We start from the raw sequence: 15,442 nt of genomic DNA, 5'->3' as shown, positions 1-15,442 counted from the left end.
AGACTACATGGCGAAAGTCAATATGATCTATGGCTGGGACATCCAATAAACAATGCAGTAGGGTTTGGATAACAACATTTGAAAACAAGCAGAAATCTGATACAGAGCTGAAAGAAAGCATAAGCCATTAAACATAACACATTAAACCATGCAGAAATTACCTAGTAGAAGCATATTTACAGTAACATACAGTACGCAGGAGTATAGTCTGCAGTCCCTATCCCTTTACTAGAGCATCTTTCTGAAGCATTTCCTTACAGAGGAAGCCTCACTTCCTGAATAAAAAAAATCTCTCCTGAATAATTCAGTTTTGCATAGTTTGTAGATATTGAGATGGGCTGAATGTGGCCTTTTTAATTCGCCTGGACCCCTATGCAGCTTTTGATACCATCGAACATGATATCCCTCTGGACCACCTTTCGGGATTGGGACTGGGAGGTGCTGTTCTGCAATGGTTTTGGTCCTCCTGTGAAGATGCTGGGGGACTGCTGCTTTGCCGTTGGCCTCTGGCCTACAGAGTTCCACAAGATTCTACCTTCTATCCCCCATGTCAACATCTATGTAAAGCTGCAGGCAGACATCATCCAAAGATTTAGGCTGAGATGCGACATGGCTTTATCCTGTGCTTCCAGCAGATCCCACAAAGGCTGTAGGGTTTGGACTAGATGATCCTAGAGATCCCTTCCAACCGTGTGTGTGTGTGAGTGAGTGTGTGAGAGATTCGGTGAAAATGAACAGGAGGCAGTTTTGGAATGAATGAAGGCTAACAAACTAACACTTAATCCTGACAAAATGGAGGTGCTACAAGTAGGAGGAAGATTTGACATGTCCTGTTCTGAATGGGGTTGGTGTTAGAGAGTGCCCTCAAGTCACAGCTGACATGGCAACTCCTGGCAAGGTTTTCATGGCAAGAGACTAACAGAGGTGATTTGCCATTGCCTGCCTCTGCAACTCTGGTCTACATTGGAGGTCTCCCATATAATTACTAACCATGGCTGACCCTGCTTATCTTCTGAGATCTGATGATATTAGGTTCACCTGGGCTATCCAGGTCAGGGTCTGAGTGGGGTTACGCTCCCCTTCAAGGAGCAAGTACGTAGCTTGGGGGAGCTGCTGGACTTGGCCCTCCTGTTGAATAAATAGGTGGCAGCAATGACCAGGGGTACCTTCCACCAGCTTCGATTGGGAGTCAGCTGCAGCCCTTCTAAGTGGGAACAACCTTGCCATTGAGGTACATGCTGTGGTAACATTCAGATTAGATTACTGCAGTGCATCCTACATGGAACTACCCTTCCTGTCTGGAAGCTACAGTTGGCACAGTATGCTGCAGAAGGTTGGCTAGTGTGAGTCATAAGAACAATGTCACTCCAGTTTTATATACTTGCTCTAGATCTACTTTGGGGCCCAATTCAAAATGCTGGTATTCCCTTTAAAGTTCTATTCAGCTTGGGGCCCTTGTAACTTAAGGACTGCTTTCTCCTATATGAACCTATCTGTCCACTTTTGTCATTTTGGGCGTCCCTGCATCTAAGCCTAGACTGGCAGTAACTCAAGACATGCCTTTCTTGGTCATAGTGCCAAAACTTTGGAACTCCATCCCCCAGGGAGATTCATCTCTATCATTGTTTTCTGCCAGTTGGTGAAGACTTCTTCATTCTGTTTGGTGTACCCCCAATAAATCTTGTTGGCCCTCGTCCCTTATTGTGTGTGTTTGTGTTCATATGTTTTTATTGAACACTTTCTTTTATATATAATTTCTTTTAAATACTATTTTAATGTTGAAATATTTTCATATTTTGATGTTCAGTGCCTTGGGAACCCTATTTGGGTGAAATGGTAGCACAGAAATGTTTTAAATAAATAAATTATCACAGCGTTAATTGTAATTTACTACCTCCTTTCTTAATATTCTTGCAAAATAATTGATCGATCTTATTAAGATTGGACAGGTTTTGTTTTACCCTGATTTCTTACAAACTGGCAATAAAAGTAGTAAAGTCTTATTTCTTTGGCATTATGCTTCCACAAAGAAAGCTTTATTATTAACCTTTCTGTACCCTTGACTATTTTAATGTTACATCAGGAGAGAGACTATGGCTCAGTGGCAGAGCATCTACTTTGCGTGCAGAAGGTCCCAGGTTCAATCCCTGACATCTCCAGTTAAAAGGACCAGTTGTTTGATGATATGGAAGACCTCTTCTTGTTGAGGTCCTGGAGAGCCACTGCCAGTCATAGTAAACAATATTAACCTTGATATACCATTGATAAAGCAGCTTCATGTGTTCTTATATGAATATCTCCAAGACTACTAATGGAATGACTTCTTTTAACAAAAACATGCAATTAAGCACTTAGAACAGTTAGATTGGGGTGTACAAGAATTGGAAAATATGAGACAAGTTTTTAAAATAAGAAAATTGGATTATTGTTTAGTTGAATTAGCATGTCTTTCCTTCCATAGCTTAACATTTTCACTAAAACTTACATAGTAGTTGAGTGGTATAGTGGCCTGAAGTTTCCCAGGAGTTGTGCATTTTAAGACATCTTAAAATACAAGTATCAAAGCGATCATTACTTGCATTTTTAAGTTGATACAAAAATATTGCTGTCCTGCTTCAAGAAGAAACTACATTTCTTAATCTTACTTATGAATTAATGTTGTATTGCAGGAAGCTTGCTAGATTTCTTAAAGGATGGAGAAGGAAGAGCCCTGAAATTGCCAAACTTGGTGGACATGGCAGCACAGGTAAACACTGAGTATATGATTAGTTACATTTATTCATGTCAAGTTTCTGTTTTCTTCAATAAAGAGAGTGCTTTGTGTATTAAACATCTAACAGGTTGCTGCAGGCATGGCTTATATTGAGAGAATGAATTATATACACAGAGATCTACGATCTGCAAACATCCTGGTGGGAAATAGTCTAATATGCAAGATTGCTGATTTTGGATTAGCAAGATTAATTGAAGACAATGAATATACAGCCAGACAAGGTAGGATCAGCACATAGCTCAACCTTGATTGCGCTTTTGGAAATGATGATTTTCTATGTGTTTAGAAATCTGGTGAAAATGGAATGTGAATTAGTATTTGATTTTTGAATACAGATAGGGAATTGCAAAACTTTTTATCAGTGTTGTGAGGGAAGAGATATGTGTGTCATTTGTTTAATCTGTGATCCTTCTTGCTGATTTGGACTAACAGACCAGTCAGACTTCAGTAATTTCTGAGACATAAGCACTTGCTCTTATACCAGGAGGTAATAGTAATAGTTAATTTCAATGAAACTAAAATAAACATCATATTTTAACATCATATTACAAATCTCAATACTATTGTCTGGGCTCTGGAAGAACAAATACAACCTTCATTAATACTGATTTATATGTAAAGGAGAAAAGTATTTTTGGCCTTGAAATGCAGAGTAAAAATGCATTAATTGTAATCTTGATAATTCAATACCACACATACAACCTGTCTTTTGCCTAGAATAGGAAATTCTAAATTACTAACTTTTATAAATCAGCTGGAATAACCAATTATACAGACATATTAGCAATAGTTTGTGCTTTCCTAGGTTTCTCTTCATACCCTGTAATAATGGATTTAAGAATTATGAAAATCCTTATGATAATTCTTCTGAAACTTTCCCCTTATATTTACAGTAAATTTTAAAAGCAAGGTTTAAAATGTGTTTTTAACTAGAGCCTTGTTTAGATTCTCTTTTGCCCATTTTTTTAACTCAAAGAAAGGGTGATCATGGCACAGTAAGATTATATAACAACAGTTTTTCTGCTTCCCCCCTCCCCCCCCCCCATGACCCTATCACATAGCGATGTAGTTGAGGAATTGTTTTTTATCTAGCCAGCTGCTGTTCCTTATACTGTATCTGATACAAAGAAGCAAAGACTGGTTAGGAAAATGTGACAGAGGCTGGCAGTCGCTTTGGAGACAGGAAGGGCTCACCCCTGCTAAGAACTGAAAGTTATATTTCAAAACAACTGAAGTTTTCTTTTTCCTTGCAGCTTGGTATTTCTTGTGTGTGACCTCAATAAGGCTGATTAGCTGCCTTTTCCTCTTCCCCCTTTCAGAAGTATCACTCTTAAATTCCTGTAGAAATTGATAAAGGAAGCAGATGGTACTGATCACCATTTCCGATGGTTAATAGAACATGGGATTATTTGTACACTTTGCATTTTTAGTAACCTATTGACTGTTTGGCTTCCTTGGCTCAATCATCAACCAAAAAGGAGACTGCAGTGGGAGAAATCAGAAGAAGATTGAGGCTTGGAAGAGCAGCTGTGAGGGAGATAGATAAGATCCTTAAAGATAAAAATGTCTCTCTGGGAAGCAAGATCAAGATAATCCAAACTATGGTATTCCCCCCATTGCTATGTATGGATGTGAAAGCTGACAGGAAGAAAATTGATTCATTTGAAATGTGGTGCTGGAGGAGAGTTTTGCGGATACCTGGGACAGCCCAAAAGACAAATAACTGGGTACTAGATCAAATCAAGCCTGAATTCTCCCTAGAAGCTAAAATGACAAAACTGAGGCTATCATACTCAGTTCACATAGCAGCAAGCCATAGGTTGCTGTTATGTCAGAATCAAGCCTGTATCTGCTGCTATTCAGGTGATTATGTTTACAGCTCATACCAGTTCTTTTTCCTTGAAATTTGAACCAGAATTCTTTTAAATGCCTTTGAAAATTCTAGAAAATATCTAAGGAAATTCAACTGGAAGCCCAAAGATTTTACTTAAAGAGTTTGAAGGAAAGATGGAAGGAGAAATCACAGAGCTTATAATACAGATCAACTGGTGCATGACTCGTGGTTTGTTTTTTTTTAATTTCATAATGTTTTAAGGAATTTGTACGTGGTATCAGTCACAGCTCAGATATTCCGGTAAATAATAGTTGTTTTGTTAAACAACGCTTGTTTCCTGCAGGCTACATATATCAGCAATTTTAATGTTTTTTTGTGGTTTCATTTTCTGCTGCCTGCTTTTTATCACAGTATTACCATCTCTAGTAGAGCAGCTCTAAAATCTTATTCTACAAAAAAGGGCAGTATAATTTACTAATGATTATATAAGGTATATCCATTTTTAAATATATTTTTGGCTATGTAATGCACCTCTTTAAAAGGTTTATGATGGATAGCAAGATACTAAAAACATCAAAACCAACCAGGTAGTAAAATAAAAGTAGAAAAATAATTAATACAGTCCTCCAAAGCTAGACTAAATGCACTGTTTTTGAAAGAGGTTCAACACAAGATTTTAGCAAGTCTCTACATGTCTAATAGCACAGTCCTGGTGGGTGGGTGAAAACACTGTTGGGAGCCAACCAGGAGTTACACCAATGTATCCCAGACTTATGCTGGCATAACCCACCTTACATCAGCGCAGCAGCCCAGCGCCACTCTACCCAGGGTCTCCACTAGCACTTGGCTGTGGTGGCTGCAGGTGCAACTGCGGTGTAAATCCCTGCACCGGTGGGCCAGGGGGCAGGGCATGAGCTAGTCATCTCCTCAAGCTGTTTTGGGCTCAAGAACACCCCCAGCAGCATCACAAAATATAATGGTGTAGCCCACAGGCACCCATTGTACGTGAAAAGTCAACTGCTCCCACCTGCACCCAGCCCTGCCCAAGTGGCCCAATAGAGCATTGAATGCCGATTACTGCAGGGACCAATCCAATTGCGTACACATGGCAGCCAAGCCTGCTCCCTCGCACCCAGTTTCTACATGTCTAATAGCACAATCCTGGTGGGTGGGTGAAAGACTCCCCAGGCACTCCACATAACCTCCAGCTGAGGAATCTATGACTCCAAGTAAATATGGAGGTGGCTGGAGGCTCTGCCCAAGATCCCTCTGTTCTGGGGACTTACAGCATGAGGCGAGAGAGGGGGCTTGCAGTGGCGGGGAAAGAGTGCCCAGGGGAGACTTTGCAAAATCCGTTGCATCCCTCACACTCACATGTGGGAAGAGAGTCATGGCCAAAGTGTCTAACAACTACCACCCAAGATCCCTTGAAGATTACCCATCTCCTGAATCCTGGCTCAGGGAGAGGTGAAGGCACACCAACAGGTAAGAAGGAGCTGGGGAGGCTCATTCACACCAGCCTCCCTTCTCCCCTTACCTACATCCCCCTCCAAACACCAGCCTCTACAGTCAAGGCACACCAGGGAAGTGTGGCCCATATGCACAAAAGAGGACATGGAGCCATGTTCAAGGCACCCATGGAGCTCGATGCAGCTTTTGGGGGGGGGCTCCAAGCAGCCCATGGCAGAGCTCCACTCAGACTCCCTTGGCCACAGGAGAGGGTGCAGCCATGGCCTGAGGTGACTGGGTACTCGCTTTGGCAACTCCCCCATGAAAGCGGGTGCATGACCCCTTGACTATCCCCTTCACAGGATTAGTTTCAAGCAGCCACGGGAGCATAACAGCCAGATGCATGCAACAAGCACCTCCCTGCAAAAGGAGCATGCATTATCTGATTGCGGGCAACACCCATGACAGTGGAGCTGCCCCTGCTGCCCTCAGCCATGGACCCCCTCCCAGGACAAGGCAGACCTGGCCATGGCTTGCACAAGGCCCAGCTCCATGCCACACATATGTCTGTTTCCCTTTCAGGCAGGACGCAGCCCATCAGGGAGGGCAAGGAGCATGGCTGTTCCAGGTATTGGTGCTTCTTCCCAGGTCCCATCCAAGACCCATTCCCCAGGCAACCCACAACTCTACCGCACTCCTGAGAAGGCAGCATGAGGAACAGGCATTGTCACTCTGACAGCCATGTAAACAGGCGCATCTCCCATGCCAGTTGACAGAAGTTAGCAACATGCAGGCACTTCTTCCTCTTCAATAATGTCTGTGTCAAACACCTACTCACTCCCCATCTGTTTCTCTGCCCACACCTTACTGAGCCCCACCCACAGGGCAGCCCCACAGTGCATCTCCAGGGATGGTCCCAAGCCCTGGACCGCCAGGGAAGTGGCAACCAGAAGACCCACCAGGTGCTTCTGACTCATTGGGTGGCTCAGCCCCCCACGGGGTAGGGGGCCATGGATCCCGTGAGGGCTGCTGCCATACACAGCATCTGCCATTCCTAGCCCCCTAGACCCATTCCAGTCTGGCTTCCGCCTGGGCCACAAGACAGAGCCAGTGCTGGTTACCCCCACAGACAAACTTTGTAGGTACCTGGATCAGGGTGGGTTGGTGCTGCTGATTTTGTTAGATCTTTCAGCAGTGTTCAACACGGTACGCTATGAACTGTCGCCCCACCGCCTTGCCAATGTGAAGATTTGCAGTGGCTTGTCTCTTTTCTCCATAGTTGGGGACAGAGGGTTGCACTTGGGGAGAAATTGTCTGCATGCCAACCATTGGTGTGCAGCATCCTACAAGAGGCAATACTCTTCCCCTGTTGTTCAATCTTTACATCTTTACCAACCCTTGACCAGTTGGTATGGAGTTTTGGACTGGGCTGTCACCAATATGCTGATGACACTCAGTTGTATCTGTTGATGGATGGCCGGCCTGACTGTGCCCCAGATGTCCTGGTGAGAACTTTAGAGGCCATGTCTGGATGGGTAAAGCAGAGCCGGCTGAATCTGGTGAAGATAGAGGTCTGGTACATGGGCTGCCAGATTTGGGAATCCGACTCCTAACCTTTGATGGGGCCCATTCCATTGGTCAGGAGTCTAGGAGTGGCACTGGACTCTTTTTATCAATAGAGGGCCAGATCTTGGTAGTCAACCAGTTGGTGTTCTTTCATCTTCGGCGGGCCAGACAGCTTGCTCCCTATCTGTCAGCCCATGACCTAACTACAGTGATTCATGCAATGGCCACGTTCAGGTTATACTACTGAAACTCGTTCTATGCCGGGCTTCCCTTGGGTCTGACCTGGAAATTACAGCGGATCCAGAATGTGGCTGTGCATGTCCTGATGGGTGTACCATACAAGGCACATATTACCCCAATCTTACAGCAGCTCCACTGGCTCCCCATAGAGTTCCAGATCAGGTTCAAGGTTTTGGTTCTAACCTTTAAAGCCTTAAACGGACTGGTACCAGCATACCTAAGGGACCACCTCTCCCTTTATGTACCCTGAAAAGCACTTAGATCAGTGGGTAAACATTGACTGGTGGTCCCAGGCCCCAGGGAGACTTGGCTGGCCTCGACTAGGGCCAGGGCCTTTTCGGTCCTGGCCAATACCTGGTGGTGAAACTCTCAGTCAGAAGATACTTGGGCCCGTCAAGACCTTTTATCTTTTCAGCAGGCCTGTAAGACAGAGATGTTCCACCAGACATAAGGTTGAGGCTGGTCTTAGTGTTCTAGAAATGCCTCCCAACCGGTCTCCCGTCAGGGGGGCTACATAACATCTGCCCCCACACACACATGTGAAGTCACAGTGGTGAAACTAGCTCATACGTCCCTTCCTTTTGTTATGTATTATGGCTGGGAAGAGTGGAGGAAGCTGCCATCTTGGGATTTAAAATGTATTTATTGCTGAGTTGGTTTTATGTATTTAAATGGTTTATTTTTGTATTGTTACATTGTTGTAAACCGCCCTGAGCCCACTTGCAGGGAGAGCAGGCTAGAAATCAAATAGATGGTGGTGGTGGTGGTGGTGGTGGTAGTGGTGGTGGTGGCTGGGAGGTGAACGGGGTGGGATGTAGGGTCTTGCCCGTGTGTGAGGGAAGGACCAGCAGGCTCCCACAGTGGCACCAAGGCCCAGGATGCCAGGCAGATGGCTGTTGCAACCTGGGGGGCAGGGATCTGCAGGAGGGGGACAGGCCATTGCATGCACCATGCACACATGGCTTCTGGGGGACCCCTCACCTCTGCCAAAGGGAGGATGCCAGACTGCAGGCTCCATGGCCACAGCGAGATGGAGATGTTGGCAGGCAGTAGAGATCGCAGCCCATGCAAATGCCACCCAACAGGATGAGCCCCCTCTTGCAACCACCCACCCACTGTCTCTGGGGGGCCCTTACAGTTGCAATGAGCGGCCCTTCCACCACAACGCAAGGGAGCCATTGAGCAGCTATGGGGGGTGGCCCTGGCCTCCAGAGCACAGTTTCCACGCACTGCTCCCCAGCAAGGTGCAACTGAGATCAGTCTCACCAGTACAGCCTGCTCATTTGCTTATAGAAATCCGCAGTGACAGGAAGGTCAGGGGCAGCGAGTGGACCACCCCCTTTGCACCCACATGGGTGCGGCTGGCCAGCCCTGGCCAGCAGGTCATTTGATGCCAGCATGGGAGGGTGCCAGACTGCAGGCTCCGTGGCTGCAGCGGGATGGAGATGTCAGCAAGTAGCAGAAATTGCAGCCCATGCATTGGCTGTGCCTTTGCCCACTGCTCACACACCTCTCGGGGGCAGCGCAGCCATTTGGGGATGCTAGTGGGGTTTCCAGGGGAACGGCAGGGCAGATGCTCTCACTAGTGGCCTCACCACATATTGCTGGGCTCAGCCACCGGCGCAGCACTCACACCAAATTCCTTAGGGAGTGGACTAGTAGTACCACAGATACATGGGTGTGTGGCCACTGGCAGACGGGCAGGCCTCAGGATTGTGCTGCCTGTTTTCCTAAATTATTTACTAGAACAATCTTTTGTCCCTTTGTCTACGTTTAGACATCACATAGTGAAAGACTCTTCCGCTATTGTGATGTTTAAAGGAATTGTAGGGAATTGTAGGAATTGTATCTGAATACTTGAGCAACAATTCAAGACTTTCCCATGTTCCATGTACAATCAGGTTTTTCTTCATAAAACAACCTCATATACTGGTGCTAGCAGGAGAAGGAGACCTGATACACATCGGTGTTGAAATCAGGCTCCCACTCTTCACATGGAATTGGTCTGTTTGGGACCCAAATCGGCCCCTGCGAATTGTGAGAGCACTCCGTGCAAATTATTTATTTTTATTTATTTGTTTATTTTATTGGATTTATAGTTCACTGTCCCCACAAGTGGGCTCAGAGCGGTTAACAACAAGCTAAATACATAAAAGGATAAAACAGTAATAGCATAAAATAAGATAAAACCATCAATCATACAGTTTGTTAAACAACATCCTGGATGCAGCAAAACACAATGATGTCTCTTCAGGAAGTGATGTCATCACGCCTTGCCACCGTGTACTTGTCAGAGTTGCCTGCCAGTGGCAAGCAATCATTGGGTAGCTTGCAACCTACCACCAATCGCCAACAATCAGTGGGCAATTGGGTAAGCTACCAGCAGTTTCTCTGCCACTGGTGGGCACCTGGGAAGCCTAATTAAGAGATTATGTTTTCAACAAATAGTATTTCTACAGCCCAGTGTAGAAATCGCCAACAATCAGTGGGCAATTGGGTAAGCTACCAGCAGTTTCTCTGCCACTGGTGGGCACCTGGGAAGCCTAATTAAGAGATTATGTTTTCAACAAATAGTATTTCTACAGCCCAGTGTACTTTTCTGTGATGGATGTTGATCATTCCCTCTTTCACTCATTTTAAATTAGGCTAAGTGCCTTTATGGTTATAGGGATGAGAAGCATTCTGGCAACAGTCTAGAGTTGCCAGCCTCTAGGTGATGGCTGGAGGTCTCCCAGAGTCACTGATCACCAGGCCACAGAGATCAGTTCACCTGGAAAAATGGCTGTTTGAGGAGGTGAAGTCTATGGTGTTATATGCTTCTGAGGCCCCTTCTCTCTCCAACCTTTACCTTCCTCAGGCTCCACTCCTCCCCAAAAAATCTCCAGCAATTTCCCAACCCAGGGCTAGCAACCATACAACAGTCAGATCTAAATAGCTGAGACTTACAGTCAAGTAAAAAGATCTGAATTATTTCTCAAGGCTCATAATTTTGCAGAAGATCAAGTCAAAGTTTTTTGCATTTATAAATCGTGCAGTAAGCTGGGGGTTTCTTTATCTCACACCAGCAGAATGAAGGTGACCTCCTACTTGCCATGTGCCTCAGTTGTAATTTGTTCATTTTCTCCTAGGTGCAAAGTTCCCCATTAAATGGACTGCGCCAGAAGCAGCTTTATATGGAAGGTTTACAATAAAATCCGATGTCTGGTCCTTTGGAATATTACTGACAGAATTAGTAACAAAAGGAAGAGTGCCATATCCAGGTGAAAAAAGAAACCAGAATATGTTCTGATAAACTGTTATATGATTATGCTAATCAATGGATTTAATAGTGACACTGATGAATTTTGAGTTTGGAGAGGCCATAATTTAAAGCATCTCCCCAAGTAACAAAGCCTTACCTTATTCTCAAATCATGACCAAGCCCTTCCTGTCCAGGCCTGACTTGAAATGAGGCTTGCATCTGCTTCCTGCAGCTACCCAGGTCTTTCTTCTCTATTCTCAAGCATTATTTATCAAAAAGTCAGGGAGAAACCAGCCAGGAATTGGTCTAGTTAAAACATTCATTTTGAAAGCAAGATGGAAGGTCAGGTCAGGTGTAGTGCTGGAAAGTGGGAGGAGTTGACAAGGGGAAAATTGACATCTAATTTTTAAGATCAGGATCCAAAGAAGTGATATATGCATGTAATAGCATCCTGATTCAGACAATAGAAAGTGCTGTAGTAAATACCAGTGAAACAAAGTCTGAACACAAGGCTCTTTCCAGCATATGAATAGGACTTCTTTATATTCTGGTGGTAGACAATAATTCATTTTGTATTGTTTCATGTATATGACTACATCTTATAACTGTTGGAGAAGGGGCCTCAGCAGCATAACTGTTAAGAGTATAATCAAATACCAGTATAAGAGTATATTATCCCAGGGAGGTACATTCTACAGAAATACTGTTCTGTAACATCCTCAACTAGATTTTGAAATAGCCACACTTTTCATACAATAGCTATTTAAGTGCAAAACCTTTTAGGGTTTTGCTTATCCTCCGGATTGCTTGGTTCCTGCATGCTTATTTTTAAAGATTGGCATTACTGCTACATGTTTTTCTGGAACATTTAAATTGCTACACCCTTCGATTTTAGCAGTTGTTTTAATTATGTATCTTTATCTTATTTTGTAATCATTGTTTTAATATCTTTGTAAACAGCTTTGAATAGGAGAGTATAAATATTTGAAATAAATAATAAATATTACATGGACAACCCAGATAGAAGTGTCTGTCCATATAATAAATGTTCTCTTTTATGTTTTGCTAGTTTAGGTTGCTGATTGTAATTTCTGGTTATACTTTCTCAAGACAAAATATGTAATGGGCTTTTCCTAGGTCATTATGAACCCTATTCCTTCACCATAAGATACCTATTTTAAGGGATTCTCATGGCACAGAAAAAGTTAATAGGTGGCAATGATCTGTCGAGGTTTTTGACAATCTCTTCCATGATATTTTGGTTATAAAACTGCTTCTATATGAGATAGATGATAGCAGCACCAAATGGATTCTTAGCTGGTTGGAGAAAAATACTCAAATAGTACTTGTCAGTGACACTTCACCAGTCTGGGATGAGTCTTGAATGGCCTCTGTCCAAGGTAGAGTTGCCAGGTCTCCCGACCCCCCGGGCAGGAGGTCGGAGGCCTGGCATCCACCTTTTTGGTTTCCTCTTGTGTGGATGCTAACTTCCTGCACAATGACATCACTTCCAGGTTGTGACATAATCGTGCAGGTCACGTGCCACCATTGAAGCGCTCCTGCACTCCACAGGGGGCTGAATCAGCCCAAATCTGGCCACTGCAGAGCACAGGAGCATGCTCCACAGCAGCCCAATTCAGGCCAAATTAGGCCCGAATCAGCCCCAACCCAGCTGCTGCAGAGTGCAGGAGCTCACTGCATCACCCAGGAGCACAACCTGGGAGGTGCGTTTCCCCCCCACTGGTCAGGTAAGCGGGAGCAGGGGGTTGAGGGTGGGAGCAGGGGATCTCCACCTCCAGTGGGGAACTGACATCCCTAGTCCTGGGCCTCGTACAACATTTTTATCAATGACTTGGATATTGCAGTAGTGGGAATCCTTATTATAGTTGCAGATAATACAGAACTGGGTTGGGGGCGGATAGCTAATACCATAAAATTCAAAATTACTCAGGTAGATTGGAAAACTAGGCAGAAACTAACAAAATGAAATTCAACAGATCTCCTTTTATGAAGGTTTCAAAGCAGAAGTTGGACTGCCATTTGTTTGGAATGCTGTACATACAGATTTCCAGCACTGAGAAGTTAAACTAGGTGGCCTTAAGATCCCTTCCAGTACTTAGGACTCTAGAAGATAGTAGATCTTTGCATGTGTTACAATAGTCTAGCACTAGCAGCATTCCCATAGTACAGTATGAATTATAAGTTACAAATGTATTTATTTATTTACTTCATTTATACCCTTCTTTCTCCCAGTGGGGACCCAAAGCAGTTTATATCATTCTTCTCCATTTTTTCCTCACAGCAAAACTTGTGAGGCAGGTTAGGCTGAGAGTTTGTGACTGGCCCAAAGTTATACAGTGTCCTTTCATGGCAGAGCGGGGATTCAAATACGGGTCTCCCAAATCCTAGTCTGATACTCTAACCACTACGCCACACTGACTGAGTGAGCAATAGTCTAACATCTGTTGCAAAATTTCAATGGCATACATTAAATGTTTGTGTATTATTGCTATCTTTTTTAGGTATGAATAACCGTGAAGTCCTGGAGCAAGTAGAACGGGGTTATAGAATGCCATGCCCTCAGGATTGTCCCATCTCTCTGCATGAGCTCATGATTCACTGCTGGAAAAAAGACCCAGAGGAACGTCCAACTTTTGAGTACTTGCAGGGTTTCCTTGAAGACTACTTTACTGCAACTGAACCACAGTACCAGCCAGGTGACAACCTGTAAATATTTGGTCTGTGCAGACTTCCATTATCAGGTATCCCACTCGCCGCTGACACATGGTGACTAGCTGTTCCCAAAATCAGCATCTTAAAGCACCAGGATGTGCTGGAGCCTGAAGACAAGACCTTCTAACTACCTGCCCAAAAGATCTGAATGTCTTCTCTGAACAGAAAGTGAACATTTGGTTTTGTTCTTAATCAAAGACTCTGAACCTGCAATGTTTTGATGTTATGTACACTGCAAAATCTTTGTTCAGTGTAAATAGTAATTCAGTGCCAATAACTGATTCTAGTGCTTTCCTTTTTTAAAAAAATAATGCAAAACGATGTGATTTTAACTAGTCTTTTCCTGATTCACCTAAAAGTATTATTTTCCAAAAGTGGCCTCTCTTTCTCTACATTTTTTCATGTTTTAACAAAATAAAATCAGGACTAGTGTCCAGGTTTTATTTTTTTTTTGTTCTGTTCGTTTTTTATATATAAAATATATGTAAAAATATTCATACTTGTATATACTAGTCAGTGGGTGCTATCGCAGAGAAAATTCATTTCAAAAACTGATTAGCCATGCTGCAAAAGCACCTGGGCGGTGGGTACTAATTTCACTGTAGACCTGAAACACTGGTAAAATTCTGAAAGCCAGTGAATTTTTGACTTTTGCCAAGCATGACTTTTTTAATTGGATTGCACTTTTTGGTTTGACTATATTACCTGTAGGTCGTCGTAACTTTTGATCTTTCAGAAATTATGTGCAGAGTTTCCAGCAACATTTGACAACTGCGTGAATTGATTTTGTGATCAAGATTAAAACAAACTATTAAAGCAAGAAAACACAGTTACCCATTTGGACTGGAAGGTTAAAACTGCAAGTACTTTCTTGTATTAAAATATGTATGCTGAAAATTTTCAGATTTTTTTAATTTAATAAATATTGCAACCACATGCAAATAGTCTCAACCTTATAGCATTTTAGTCATGTCCCCCTGCCTTATTCATCAGGCATCAGCTATAAGCTTTTGCGTGTACCATTTCCCATCACAAAGTGGGTGTTTCAGATGTCCTGTACTGCTAATGAAATTACTTTCAATATGTCGGCAAGTTTTCCAGTGGAATTACTATGCACTTCTTTTATGGGAAATGGGAGGTAGAAAGTGGAGAGATGCACACAAGTATTACTTCTTTAGTTGTCTGTCTGTACCAGCCTTGACTTACTTACTTTTAACCAAAAGAATCAAAAATCCCATCCTTTCTACTTTTCTTAATCTTTTAATAATTTTAAAGTCTTAATTACATTTTGTTGTTGTTTATTTGCAAGTTTGCATTTTAAAAATGTTTAACTGTCTTAATTTAGTAATTAAAACAGAGCATTTTACATTTGGATTTTGTTCTTTCATTTAACTCACAGCTGGATGAAGTTTCTAACAGAGGAATATAACTTTCCTTGGCCATTTGGCTCCTGAATATCGTTGTTCATTGTTGACAAGAAACATCTGGATTCAGCCTAGGAGAGCTGGGAAGATTTTAACTTTTATTCTAAAAAGTTAATTATTCTAGAATGACTTTCAGTGAGCATTTGTCTTATTGCATAGTTAAGTGTTAGAACAAAAGACTG

General features: G+C 43.1%; 1 protein-coding gene across 8 annotated transcripts in view; it reads left to right on the top strand.

Moving 5' to 3' along the window:
- The window catches only part of FYN (FYN proto-oncogene, Src family tyrosine kinase), a 153,643-nt gene extending 138,441 nt beyond the window's left edge, over nt 1–15,202 (top strand). For all 8 annotated transcript variants that reach the window (XM_054975589.1, XM_054975554.1, XM_054975571.1 and 5 more), the window contains 4 exons: nt 2,670–2,746; nt 2,841–2,994; nt 10,991–11,122; nt 13,626–15,202. In XM_054975589.1, the coding sequence (XP_054831564.1) occupies nt 2,670–2,746; nt 2,841–2,994; nt 10,991–11,122; nt 13,626–13,834 (572 nt within the window). In that variant the 3' untranslated portion in view covers nt 13,835–15,202. The remainder of the gene's footprint in view (nt 1–2,669; nt 2,747–2,840; nt 2,995–10,990; nt 11,123–13,625) is intronic.
- Nucleotides 15,203–15,442: the final 240 nt, after the last annotated feature.

Source organism: Eublepharis macularius, chromosome 1 (assembly GCF_028583425.1).
Source record: "Eublepharis macularius isolate TG4126 chromosome 1, MPM_Emac_v1.0, whole genome shotgun sequence".
Taxonomy (NCBI): domain Eukaryota; kingdom Metazoa; phylum Chordata; class Lepidosauria; order Squamata; family Eublepharidae; genus Eublepharis; species Eublepharis macularius.
This window is presented reverse-complemented; position numbering and strand designations above follow the sequence as displayed.